The 14,643-nt window shown below is 40.6% G+C and overlaps 1 protein-coding gene across 18 annotated transcripts in view; it reads right to left on the bottom strand.

The window, feature by feature from the left end:
* The window catches only part of WAC (WW domain containing adaptor with coiled-coil), a 90,183-nt gene extending 77,655 nt beyond the window's left edge, over window positions 1-12,528 (bottom strand). For 3 of the 18 annotated variants that reach the window (XM_043562237.1, XM_043562239.1, XM_043562251.1), the window contains exons 1-3: window positions 11,427-11,534; window positions 10,995-11,031; window positions 9,221-9,416 (exon numbers count right to left, since the gene is read on the bottom strand). In XM_043562237.1, the coding sequence (XP_043418172.1) occupies window positions 9,221-9,416; window positions 10,995-11,031; window positions 11,427-11,467 (274 nt within the window). In that variant the 5' untranslated portion in view covers window positions 11,468-11,534. Of the gene's footprint in view, window positions 1-9,220; window positions 9,435-10,994; window positions 11,032-11,235; window positions 11,333-11,426; window positions 11,566-12,021; window positions 12,130-12,420 lie in introns of those variants that run through there. The other 15 variants (XM_043562244.1, XM_043562254.1, XM_043562249.1 and 12 more) reach the window with 12 other exon arrangements.
* Window positions 12,529-14,643: the final 2,115 nt, after the last annotated feature.

Below are 14,643 nucleotides of genomic sequence, written 5' to 3'. Positions count from 1 at the left end.
TGACTGCTGCATTCTGAAACCTGTTCTTCCCAAGACATCAAGAACATCCCAAAATTATGAGTCAGTGTCAGGGACTCACCCACTCCTTTTCAAGGTAGTAATAAAACTGGCCCAAATCAAAGGGGAGACTCAGGGGCTAAGCACTTTTTCCTCTTTCTCCAAAATAATCAACATTGACATTTAGCAGTTCTATAAAAGAGGAACTATCATAATTATACAAAAATATAAAATTAAGGTTTACAAAGTATAGCTCTGCTTTGTGACTTTAACATTTTTAATAGTTTAAACGTCCCATGATAAATGAGACTCGGATATTTATGCATACAATACTATATATACAAATGCTTTAAAACCCTGAGAGGAAACCAAAAAAACGGCATAAAAGAAATTGGACCAAACCACCACAGAAAAGGCAACAGGCAGTATATTAGGTGAAGAAACTTTACCATGATCCTCTCCCTCATATGAGCCAAAGTATTTCAAAATACCGCATTTTGCTAGCGTTGCATTTTGGCTACCAAAAACAACTAACTCTATTCAGACAGCACAGGTCAGAATCTTTCAGAAGAAGCCAACATATGTCACGCTCTTCTGGTATACTGTCACACGATTCAAAAGTAATGAAAGATTAAACAAAAGACTAACACTAAGTAAATATACCAGCCACACTCAGATCCTAAGTTTCTTTTAAAATGCACTTATTCCCAAAAGTCAATTTTAAGAAAACGGTTTATGAACACCTGAAGTCAGCCAGAGTACGCCAACAGGCGAAACCTGTTTCTCAAACAAAAACTAAAGGAAGTTCACCATTCAACGGTCTCACGACAATGTGAACGCACACAGGGACGGTGTGGGTGGGTGGGTGGCGGCAGAGGACATGGAGCATCAAGGACAGTTTTACCTCACGCAGTGACAGTGGCTCCTGGTACCACCCCAGTAGCTTAGCAGCCTGCCCAGTCACTGATACTGGTTAGAAACTTGTCTATCGTCCAGCACGAATTCTACAGTAGGGCATCAGATGTATGTGCCACAGAACACTAGGTTAGGTATTTAACGTATAACTACAAAGAAATTGTACTATTTATAAATTAGGAAAGATTAAAGAGAAGAAAATTCTTTAAAACTCAAGGTAACACGTTAATGTTATGATTTGGCAAATAACCACTCTAACTTCTAGATTCCTGAATCTCGCTCAGAGTTCCTCCTCCTCTTACATGTACTCTCTCTAGACCTGCACTTTATAAATAAATTAAATTCATGTTTATTTAAAAATTCAGTTTTCTAGGCTACATCCTAGAAACTGCTCTGATTTATAGTAATTCAGAGGCAGTCAAGGAACTTGTAGCTTTAAGTTTCTCAGGTGATTCTAATAAGCAGCCACATCTGAGGGAAATTATCCTTACATCTATCCTAAAAACCTTAAACTGCAAAGTCCTGGGTAGGAGCAGGTACCAAGTTAGAACTGCCGTGTCGTGTCGCCCCACCCCCGACACGGCTCTCACTTGCCAGGCTCCTCAGTCGGCAACTAAAATATCTAGTATTTTCCTTCCTGACTCTAAAGAAAGCAGTAGCCTGAGACCTACACCTGCTGATCTACCACTAACTTAGTGACAGGAATACGAGTAAACCTAATCATTTAGGGTGCCACAGTCAAGGCACTCACCTAACTGCTTGGAAGTGTTTTAGATACATAATAGGCACAACAATCCTAGGGGAACAGGACACAAAAATTCAGAGTATGTAGTGTGCCTAACATCACCTAGCTACAAGTATCAGAGCCTAGACTTAAAAACACTAATCTAACTGAAAGAAGACTTCAATCTATTAGGGAAGGATAAAAGATAAATATGCATATTCTCTAAGAACTAAAAAGCATTCCTGATCAGTCCTCTGAGACTGATACCATCAACACCAAGTGTCCACTGAATCCACTACACAAATCTTAAATACAAGCCCCCAAAAAGGGCGTAACAGAATACGGAATATGAAACCATTTTAATAAAAATTCTGGAAAAGCTACCTGTGGAACCCTACTGATATTTTACGACATAAAAATGTATACTGTGAAAACTGATTAACTCCAAGTGACAGCACTTAAGGCAATTTTATTTTTCCTCATTCTCCACATTTCCTAATTCTTCTATCACAAACGGGTCCTAACAGAGAAAAATTTTAGTACAGGAGCACTCTATGGCTCAAGGATTCATCAACTCTAACCATACCTTGCATTTTACGTGATATTTCAATCATCAGGCATATGAAAAATTTCTTTCGTGGGGCGCCTGGGTGGCTTGGTCGGTTAAGCGGCCGACTTCGGCTCAGGTCATGATCTCACAGTCCGTGAGTTCGAGCCCCGCGTCGGGCTCTGTGCTGACAGCTCAGAGCCTGGAGCCTGTTTCAGATTCTGTGTCTCCCTCTCTCTCTGCCCCTCCCCTGTTCATGCTGTCTCTCTCGGTCTCAAAAATAAATAAACGTTAAAAAAAAAAAAATTAAAAAACAAGAAAAATTTCTTTAGAGAAATAGGAGTATGTGAAGCTAGATCATTCAACAGAATGATCATATTCTTCAGAATATGGAGAATATGTGTTGTCCAATTCAGTAGCCAATAATCACATGTGGCAAGTAAGCACATGAAATGTGGCTAGTCCAAACTGAAATGTGCTACAGGTGTAAAATACTGCATTTCAAAGACTTCACACAAAAATAGGAATGTAAAGAATCTTAAGTGTTTTTAAAATATCAAGTACATGTTGAAATAGTAATATTCTGGACAAATTAGTTTATAAAATATATTAAAATTAATCGTACTTTACTTTTACTTCATTATGACTATTAGAAAACTATACGTGGGATTTGCATTTGTGGCTCACAATCTTCTTCCACTGGACAGAGCTGCTGTAGATCCATTACTCACACGCAGCCAGCAACAGGGGCATCATGTGGGATCTTGTTAAAAAGACAGAGCCTTGGAACCAACCCCAGCACTACTTAACTAGAATATGTATTTTAGCAAGATCCCAAGGTGATTACTATACACATTGAAGTTTAAGAAGCACTGTTTCAGAAAACTGGAATATTCATTTCCCTTAAATTATACTGACAATCCCACTACTATTCTATCTACCCATTTACTGAAATGTTATAAGGTGTCAGGCACTGTTCTAAGCAATAGGAATACAAGTTAACAAAACAAACTCACTCTCTGTTCTAGAGCGTATTCCACAGAAGATAAGCAAAAATAAACTAAAATACAGTTAGTTCTGCTATTAACACTTATTTTGAAAACACAAATTTGTCCCAGCACTATTGATAAATCAGGAAATTATTTGGGCATAACAAATTTACCACTTCTGAGTGGTTTCACCTACGAAAAAACACTAACTGCACCCAGCTGAACCAAGCTACACAGGAATTCACAAGCATACCCCAAACATCTGCCAGCTACCTCGGTTCATCCTGCCAGTAGGAGTCTTTCTTATCCATTCACAATTTGTGTTACAACTTTACGAGGGTTATTTCAGGTAACCCTCTTCCCATCAATTCACAATAACTCACAATCTGCAACCCTTTCAAAAGATGCCCACTTCCACAAGCTAACTCCAGGTCTTTGTCAAAGTACCATATGTACTGCACTATTAATGGACTCCTTAACCATTTAATGTTATGCTAGGATTTGTTATATTTCTATCTTTTTAATGTGCCCCTAACCACATTTTTCCCGTAGGTCCTGTGGTGCTATTTTGCATAGATAGCATGAAACCTTTCAGGAACACATGTCATGTTATAGCAGAATGACTATAAATAAATAACATCAAGTCATGTTAAATACGAGCAAGGAACAAAGCAATGAAAAGGATAAACAGTGCTGGGGATGGCTGTTTCAGAGCGACCAGGAACAAACACTAGGGAAGGCCTCTGGGAGAGGGTGCCATTTAAGCACATTATTCAGTGAAAGCGCACCAGGAGGACATACAGAAAGATGAACGTCCCAGAGAGGAGGAGCATAACATGCAGTATCCTTGAGATAAGAACGAACTTCTTCCTGTAAGGCCAGAATGGAGAAGCACAAACAAGGGGAAAGAGTGGTAGGTGAAGAGGCTGAAGAAACTCAGACACCAGATTACACAGAGTATTTTCATATAGGCCTTGTAAGTAACAGAGAGTCACTGGAGGGTTCTGAGCAGGAGTGATGTGAACTGATCAGTATTTTAGTGGACCACTCTGGACTGTGGGGGGAAATGATTGTGTGAAGCAAAAAGAACACCATTCAGCAGGCTCTTACACAGTCCCGGTAAGAGAAGATAGTAGCTAGGAGTATAATGGTTGCATTTTAACTACTAAAAAGTGGTTATAAGTGCAATCCAAGTGAAGTATTTAGGCTACTATTAATTATTGAAACTGGAAAGCAAGTTTTTAGCACTATATGAAACCTTAGCTTGATCTTCAAATTATATTTCTAAGAACAACCACTTAAACAGGAATAATCCCCATCAGCCTGTTTCAGAGTTGTTAAAGAATGAGATGAGAAACAATGTAAAAGAGCTTTCAAAATTATGATTTATCACATAAATCATAAATGGAAAGGAGACTCTTCTTAGGATACATTTGCAAGACCTAAGTAACTGGTTTTGAAATGGTTAACAAAGAGTTATCTCCAGTTCTTAGGACAGAATCCCAGAAGCGGAATAGTCCCACTTATAGAATGTGAGTCCCACTTACAGAAACCCTGTAAAGATGCCCCAGCTCATTGTTATCTTTACTCTTTCAAGCATAACATGATAAACTACATACACCACAACCATTCTGCACAACAGAAGAAGCAGATGCTTAACAGAGACAATCTAGAATAAGTTTCCTGTGAATTATGGACCAAAAATCCTAAATATGTTACACCAAAAACTTTAAATATATCTTACACAACTAAAAAACATTTTGTTCAATCAAGACAGCCTTTAAATATCAAAGCAAAAACTCTGGTCAACTTTCACATTAAAACTCTTTCTAAAACTAAAACACTGACTTGATAACTTGGTCTAGAACTACACACATATATTGTACCAATGTCAATGTCATGGTTTTGATAATGTACTAAATTAGGTATGATGTAACCACAGGGGATGCTGGGTGAAAGCATTAAGAGGATATAAGCAAACTGACTTTAAATTAATTTGTGCTATAGTAAACACCCACCAAATAAGCTTTCAATATGCTTAAATGTTTCATCTGAGAGTGTGAACAATCTACCAGAGTATAGAGGACCAATTTCTAGAGTCCACTATTCAATTTTATACAAGTAAATTTTCCCTCATTTGTAGAACTGTAAAACAGGGATGCTAGCTGTTCTACCTCCCAAGAGCAACATGAGGATCAAATTAAACTGTTTATTTCTATAATACTTTCTAGCATTATAAATGCAAAGCATACTTCCTTTCTATTCAAAACAAAGTTATCTGAGTAACTATAAGGCCATATTACACAAGTACCAGTCTATCATCCAACATGAAAAGCTTCAAACGTTACTAAAGTATATTTTAAAAACTATAAAAGTACCCATTATCCCCAAATAGTTTCTACTGAACAATTTCAAATGTTAAAGTATCCTTCGTTTGAAAATTAGATGAAAATACATTTCTGAATATCTCCAAATATATAGCTAAATGACAAAACAAGATAAAAGCTTTCACTATGCAGCTAAAAACTTTAAAATCTTTAGAACAATAATTACTAAACCACTAAGGGTACTTTACTTTGTACTCAAAAGATACTTGAATGCTAACTAAAAAGCTATGCAAATTCAATGAAGTCCAACAAATCAGAAAACCAATAAAGATTATTCTGCTATCAGTCAATTGAGCTGTCTCCCCAGAAAAGAGGTTTCTAAAAAGTATTCCAAATGTATCTTGTAAGTTTCTTAACAGTTAATTCTGAGAGGAATAGTATGAAAAAATGGAACAACTCCCACGAGGCTGAAGTTTTGTGGAACAGCTTTCCAGAATCCTTGTAAAGATACCTTTCCCTCCTAAACTCATCTGTATTATCATCATTCTTAAATTTAGTTACTTGGTAAACAAATCATTTGAAACTCGTTCTCCAGAAAAAATACTTTCATAACCAAACAGAAAGTGTTTTTAAAATTCCACGAAAATACAAATTTAACCTGAATTGTATGCTCATACTTCTAAGGTCTGGATGTCAGCTGCACTTTTAAAACATGTCTAAGCTATAAAAAAAAAACAAACAAAAACAAAAAAAAAACCTTAAGATTCTTGTTTTTGGTTATTTTTAAACAAAACATTTTAAACAAAAGACTGCTTTGCAAATAAATCACAGAATACATAAAAAATAGCTTGATTCACGAAGTTAAAATATTATACTCTCACAGAACTTCCCTTTACTTACAATAAACCACATTCCCTTTAATAAATCCTAAAGGACAAAATTTAACTCTTAACTGCACATATTATGTTGCAGTCAGTCTTTTAGCTAAGGATTTCTAGGACAAACAATCCGATAGACAATCCTTCTCAATAATTGCTTTCTTACTTTTCATGGTAAATTACTTAAAGTCATTTTATACATCTGAACTGGCACTTTTCAAGGAAATCCAAGGTGCTATAGAAGACATCTAGTAATTACTGTAAAAAATATGTTGCGATGTGGATAGATGCCAGTAAAATCCAATCTCGGAAAAAAAACAAACACATTTTGTAAGTTTCACATCCGTTTGTTTTGTAAGATGCAAGTTACAAAGCATAGCACATAGGCTTTTACGTTATTAGGTATTTACTAAACTCATTAGATTTTTTTAAAACACTAAAATGAAAACACATCTGATATTAAATCAATAAACAATGTAGTAACCCGTTCTTATATCAAGTTGTTTCTTAACACATGGGCAGAGAACCCAACTCACTTCCATCTGACTTTGGGTAATGGCTTTGCGTTTAAATAGACAAATACCTATCTATGTACAGATATCTATACATAAATGTATATTTAAAAGTTAAAATCTAAAAAGATACAAATGTTTGTAATAAGATGATACTTATACACTTTGAAAAACTCCATTTCAAACACGTATCAGCAATCAAGGCAAACACCTGGAGTCAATGTATAATGACAAAATAAGTATTAAAATGAGAAAATGACTTCATGTCTTTAAAAGAATGGACACTAAATCTGCACTCCAAACTTCAGAACAGAGCTTCTATTAGTTAAAGTCTCCAGAGGAAGACAGATAAGCAGCTAAAAAGCAAATCAGAAAGTGGGGCCTAACTCGGCAAATGACTATCAGAAAAACAAGGAAGTTTCTTACAAATGGAAGAATCAGCAAACAGATGCAAAGAAAACTAAAAGCCTAGAAAAGGTATCTGGAATTCATATAAGAAATAAAATTAAAATAAAAATGAAGACAAAAAGGAGTACAGAGAAAGTAAGCAGTTAAGCTAAAACCACCACTAGCTGACAAGAGTCAGTCTTCCAAACTTGTTTCCAGGACAGGATCACATTTTATCTTTACTTCCAGGAATACAACACAATTGTTGCCCCATGTTTGTTGAATAAGTAACAGAATGGTCTTGGGATTATTTCACCTATAAAGGAATTATCAGGTACAGTTAACTATAAATGTTTGAAAGCATTTACAGAACTTTCCTAGAGTACCTAAACTGACTTCTTCCTGGATTTAGAAATTGATGATACATTAAACCAGATCACAATCACTAAAAGAGAACCCAAGATACTTATCCATAAGGAGATGAAGTGCCACATCCTATTTTGTCACAATCCCCAAAATTTGAAAAATAAAGCACAGTACAATGCAAACAGTACCTGCCTTCCAAGAGCTAACGTTTAAGATGAAATCCACTACATAAGAGTGATTGAGAATGGTATCATCTCAGACTGTACATAACACTAGGGAAAATTTACCCACAAAATTAAAAATATTAATAGTTTAAGTAATTTTGCCATCAAAGAACTTCTAACACTTAATAACCAAACCCACCTGCTACTGGTTACTTACAAACAAAAATATAGTTTATCTGCATAAGTAGCACAGAACTACAGCTATGTTCATCAGAACTATATTCACCTCCCATCCAATAACCATCTAAATTCTTCCATCTCAACACAATCTGACCATCTTCTGACCATCGCTAATTTCCTCAACCCAGTAACTATGTACAGAGGAGACCCATGTTTCCGAGTTATCTGAGCACACTGAACAAAGCAGTTCTCCATCCCAAGAGGCAAAAAAGACAAGATGCAGGATATTTTTTAAAAGGAAGTATTGAGAAGGTAGTTGGCAGTCAGAGGCAGAAAGCCACATGGCACTCGAGTTTCCTTAGTAGCTTCTAAAAGCACAATCACTGTTGAATATTTGTGTATCAAACATGTTACCTGTTGAGAAATTTTATAGTGGGGAAAAAAACCATGTTTTAATCACCTTAGTGAAATCGGTTTGTTGCTCAATACATGCTTTAGACATGAAATTGCATTTTTTGATAAATTCTGGGCAAATTAAATCTGAAGTTATTGAATTTACTTTTTCTTAGCCTCCTACCACAACGAACTTAAGATGAGGTAAGGTAGTAACTTAAGGGTAACAGCACTATACAAAAGAAATGAGGCATACTTTTAAAAAGCTGAATATTTGTATGAACACAGCATAGAAATTACATTAATAAGACCCTGGAGAATACAGAAAGTAACATTTTAAATCCTTACAACAAAAACCCGTAAGAATTTTATAATCACAAGTGGTTTTTTAAACCTGTAAACTATCTCAAAAACCCTACTGAACTTTTAAATTCATAATGTATCAGTAGGAAATACATTTGAACTCCTTATGAAAGTAAATGAAGCAGCAATAAAAATGTTAAACTGAGCCAAATAAACTGAAATCTTTACTTGAAAAGGTGAAAATTCCTTCCTTGGAAAAATGTTCTGCATTTCTCTCATCATTAATAAAGCATTTGATAGATTATATTCATAAAGGCATTCTCTTATTACATGACATTGGTATCCATTTTAAGATGTTCCTCAGATCAGCACCTTACTTCTATAGTGACTTGTTTAGGGATTAATTGATGGAAATAAAATATTTTAATGACACAACCATATGGTCATGTCCACAGGCTGGAAATATCACTGCTACCTATTGTTTTACACAGAGCTATTGTTAAATATACGTGGAAGTTTCATTAAAAAAGCTACTCACCACCATCCCTCTCTCTAACTCTGTGAATATGCACATTTTTGGCCTTACTGTGACCTGTGCTGTCACTATATTTGTTTTCAGGACTATCAGATCTCCGCAACATTTTATTTGGTGGTGAAGGATCTGCGGCGTCTCGCATTTTTTCATGTCTGTGATCACCACTACTGGGGTGACTCTTCGATGAATACTTAAGTGCCTGTAAAACATCACCCCCCCCAAAAAAAGAGAGAAAGAATTGAAACTTTAAACTTAACAACAAACCAAATCAATTTTAGCATATGGCGTATTAACTTCAGTTTCGTGAACTTTTATCAATAAAATTAAAATTTCCATTTTCAATTCTGCCTCTAAGTTATTCAGACAAGACTTAAATGCCCCAGAGTTATGATAAGGCTCCTCATACAAATCATGTTCAAAAAAGGAAACAAAAAAACACTTCATTAAATACACTGTAAATACCAGAAACCAAACACCTTGGCACATTAATTCCATAGTAAGTTTTTCTGCAAATTACAAAGTTTAGCCCAAAGTAGAAACTCATGTACTAGTTCCATCGTCTGTGATCTTGTATACTAGTGTAATCTTGTGTTCTACAACTGATAGGCATAAATAAGCAAAAGCAGGTTTCTGAAAACCTACAAAAAAAGAAAGCATCAGGTTCTCCAGCTTTCTGATTCAAATAAAACATTTCAGGACTAACTTACCTACTCTTGCAGGTGTGGAAAAATAATTTTAAGGTATAAAAACATTGGTCAATACTTCCTATTTCCTAACATAACTTAATGGAACTCCCTCAGAAAAATGGTTCAGTTTTATTCTAACACACATTTAAGACAACCATAATAGACCAGTCTTTCACAGTGTGTAATTACAATGTTTCAGAGGAGCAGATTCAAGAGAGTTTAATCTCTTGACTATCCAAAGGTAATGAACAACGATTTTACACTTCAAGGGACCTAAGGCTTTTAACTTGAGCTTTAACAACTCCGGCTAGCCAGTAACAGAACTATCAGCTTAGAAACCCCTTTAAGCGATTAAATGTACTGAGCAGAATGTATTTACTTCTGGTGTCATCTGATAGTTACCGTTTATGAGATTCTTCCCCCTCAAAACAGGGCCCACTTCTATAATTTTTAAAAACTTGATATGCAGAAACCGCAGTAACAAAAAGGAACCTTACATACCTAGAGCCATCTATATTAGAATGAATTATCCAAGTATCCAAAGATCTCAATTCGTACAAAGAGAAAAGCACTATCTCTCACTAGTAAGGCAATTCCTTGCGCCAAAACCATTCAAACGGGGAGGAGATAGTTTAGGACATACTAAGAGCTGCAGATCAATTAATCATTTCTTCCTAGGCCCTCCTAATTTAAATATCATTACGTTATTTCTAGTGCCCAAATACAATAAATAAATACTGCTTAGAAGTCACCTATCACCTCATCCCATCGATTCCTTCACACTGAAATAATCGAGTCAGGTCCTTCCTGGCTAGGAATATTTTTCCAAAAAAAAAAAAAAAGAAAAAAAGAAAGAAAAAGAAAAAACAAACCCTGAACTTCCTCCAGTCACCTGTCAAAATAAGTCACTCAACGTTGCTGGAGAGCGCTAATGGCACCAAACACGAATTTTAAGGGGACCCGCGGTGCTAGTTTCAGATTTGTTGCACCGAAGGGCCTGTAGCGACTTCTGAAGCCTGCGCTCGAGTAGCAGTTCCTCCCTTCCCCCTCCGTCCCCCCACCCACCCCTCCACCCCGGCCTCGGCTGGTACCTGGTAAGGCTGCGAGTCCCCCCTCCGGTCGTGACAGCTGAAAAACAGGAAGAGAGACGGCGATATGAGACACCTCGGGCGGGGAGGAAGAAAACGGGTGCCCCCCCAGCGCCCCTCCCCGCGGGAGACCTACCAAACGTACCGGCAACGAACACACATACACACACACACACACACGACTCAAAGGCGGTAACGAGGGCGAAACGCTGCGAACCCGGCCCTCCGCTGCCTCCACACTCACTCAGTCCTCGCCTGCTCGCGCGGCTGCTCCTCCTCCCCAGCCCGATCCGGATCAGGGTTAACAACAAAAATGGCGGCTCGGCCAGCACCAGATAAGGAGGAACAGCCCCCCCCCCTCCCCGCGCCGCCGCCGCCGCCGCCACCGCCCCCCGCCCGCGCTGCGGCCCGGCCCGAAACGAAAAGACAATTTACCCATCACTGAGTCTCTGCTGTTTCCTCGCATACATTACCATCAATGCCCGGCCTGTGAGTGTGTGTCGGGGGAGGGGGAGAGCGGCCGCGAGAGGCGGGCGGGCGGGCGCGCAGGCGGCGGGCGGCAGCACCGGCACCAGGGCCCGGCGCGCCCTCGGCGACTCTCAGCACCTCCCCGTTAGTGGCGCCGGCGTTCCCGGGCCATCTCCCTCCGCCGACACCACGCTCACTCTCAGCCCGGGCAGCGGCGCCAACTACACGGCGGCAGCGGCGAACCGGGGGGAGGGGGCAAGAAGACGCGTCCGGCTCAGCCCCGCGGAGAGCTACCGCCTCCTCCGCCTTCTCCTCCTCCTGCTCCGCCGCCTCCTCCCCTCCTCCCCCCGTCGCCGCCGCTGCCTGGTCCTTCTCCTCCGCCTCCTGCCGCCGCCGCCGCCGCCGCCGCTGGTGCCGCCGCTGCCGCTCCACCAACTACATCCGGGCAACTCGGACGCCGCGGCCTTCGGAAAACCTCGGCAGTTTCCGCCGCGCCCCTCCTCTCCCACCCTCAGCCTGCCTCCCCGCCCCGCGCGGCTCCGGAACGCCGCCTTCGGCAAACCTCGGCCCGCCCCGGCCTTCCTCTTCCTCTGAGGCCTGGCTCGCCTCCTCGCTACCCGGCAGGTCTTTCCGGTTGCCGCTTCTTTTCCTCACACGCAAATCTGGCCGCTGCCGTTCCAGTTTAGGGATAGTCCCGCTCGGGGACCCGCTCGAGGCTGTTCCCCGGGGCTCCGGGATGCGCGGGGAGGGAGCCGCCTTCGGGAGGAGGACGGTGGGGCGCGAGAGAAGCCATCGCGGACTAAATAAAGGAGTCTGCGGCTGCTGCGCGTGCGCCCAGAGGCGCGGGGGTGGGCGGGTGCCCTTGAGTGAGCTCTTCGGCCGCCGGCCCCCGCCCCTTCGGGCTCCGGCGGGGTGGTCGGACCCCCCCCCCTCCCCGGTTAACCGGCGGGCGGACGGTTACCAAGGAGCTTCCTCGGTTGGCAACGACAGCAGCCGCCCTCGGGGAGGTGGGGAGCGTGCCGCTGCTCCCTTTGGCCGGCTCCCGGGAGCCGGAACCCGGGCCTGGGCACCTGCCTCAGACCGGAAGCCGGGCGCGCGGCCGGCCTTCGGTGGGCAGGGGCTGCGCGGAGCTCGCCCGTCGACGCGCTAGAAGTAAGTGTCACCCCCGGAGGCGTGCAGGAAAGCGAGCTTGCCGGGCGAGGAAAGACGCAGGCGTTACGGGGTGTCGTACAGAATGCGGGAGGACCCGGGCGCCCCAGCGGCTGTAAGGCGAAGGTGCCCGGTTCGAGGAGGGAGCGCGCGCGCGCGCGCGCGGCTCGGGGCAGTGAATTAAAACCGAAACTGATCTGGAGCGGGATGTGTTCCAGGGGAAAAGGGCTTACCCGCCTCATCCTTGAGTATTTTCCGTCCGCGGCAGTGTCTTCCCCACCCTCACCTTTATTTCCCATTTTTCTCTTCTAGTTCTTCTTTGTCCTTGAAGTCCTTTGGTGAAAGAAAACTCATTCGAACGTTCTGCATGTGAATAAAGGCATAGGGGGTGCTAAATGGAGTTGCTACGAATTGAATTTTATAAACCGCTACCCGCGCAATGCCAACATTGGCGTATTGGGAGGGGAAAAGTCAGGTGTACCCCCCCAAATTAAGCGTGGGGTGGTTAGTGGCTGATATTCAGGTGGGATTTTTCCCCTGCGCTGAATTTCTTATAAGGCAGCATTAACTTAACGAATAGATTGTAATAAACATAAAGGAAGTATATACTTATTTGCGTAAAAGAGAAAGGTAAAACGGGAAACCAGAAAAAAACAAGACCCCACCAAAAACCAGTATCCAAAAGTAGCTGACTTGGTTTCCAACAATTATCCTTATTGCTGGGCCTAATAAAGAGAAGGAATGAAGTGGGGAAGAGACCCTGAAATCACAATTGATTGAAGAAAAAATGCTTACATACCCTCATTTGTCAAGTCCCCCCGCCAGATGTTAAGATTATTGCTTTTGTGAGGACCAGTAAAAGCTTAATACCCCTTGTGAGCTATTGGTAACTAAAACAAAACTGCTAGTGACTGAAATGGGAAAACAAATTTAAAACCTAGAGTCTTACGTGCAATTTCTAACACGTTTGTAAAAATGCAGTGAAGATACAGGTTAGTAGAGTACACACAAATATATAAATCCTTTGCAGAATGTTTTTGAAAACCGGCAGCAAAAATTATTACTAATTTCTTGATGGTAGTCATGTGCTGAAACTTTGACATATACCGTTTGATCAAAAGCCGCGAACTGGAGGAAACTACAAGGCAATGTACAATTTTCATTATTCATAGATTCCATATTTGCAAATTTGCCTACTCACTAAAAATTTGTAACCACCAAATCAGTGTGCATAGCATTCATGGGCATGCACACAGTGGTAAACAGTGTAACATTCCCAGCTGTGTTGAACAAGATAGCACTCCCTTATTAATTCAGCTCTCATATTGTAAATAAATGTACTTTTCATAATATATATACTTTTGTGGTTTTTGCACTTTTCATGCTTTTTATTGGTTTTGCTGTTTTAAATGCCCCTCCAAGCGTAGTGCTAAAGTGCTGTCTAGTACCCCTAAGCACAAAATGTGATGTGCCTTGTGGAGAAAACACAGGCCCTAGATAAACTTTCAGGCTTCTTATTTGTGCTCTTGACTGTGATGAGTTCAGTGTTAAGGAATCAATAATGAATATAAGATGTTTAAATAGAAACTGATGAAAATGTGACCAGAGTGTTTCTGGAACCTAACCCTGTTTTCCCCTAGGAACAGATCAGTGTTCACAGTGGCTTCATAGAACTACCTCACAAAATAAGAATCAGTTATTTACCAAAAGGTACATCTAAATGTTATACCCATGTTTTAAAAAATTCCTTGCCTATTTTTAGATTCCATTATCCATTGTTATGAACCCTTTGTGAATACCTTCAATCCTTTCCTTCTCTCTTCCATTTTATCTTTCTAATCCACAGTCCTGGTTAATTCACTGTATGCTTGCTGAGGAGCAGTTGAACTTGGCTGGAGAAAAACACAGCCCTGCTAACTGCGGATTGAGCTCCTTGTGTTCTCCCCTTACCCTTAGTCTGATTTCCCTAATACGTTTACGCCTGTTCTCTTAAACAGCTGTTTAACTTCTTAATCCCACTCCTCCTGAGTAGATC

This window comes from Prionailurus bengalensis, chromosome B4, assembly GCF_016509475.1.
Source record: "Prionailurus bengalensis isolate Pbe53 chromosome B4, Fcat_Pben_1.1_paternal_pri, whole genome shotgun sequence".
Classification (NCBI taxonomy): Eukaryota; Metazoa; Chordata; class Mammalia; order Carnivora; family Felidae; genus Prionailurus; species Prionailurus bengalensis.
The sequence above is the reverse complement of the archived record's forward strand: the minus strand, read 5'-3'. Positions and strand labels throughout refer to the sequence as shown.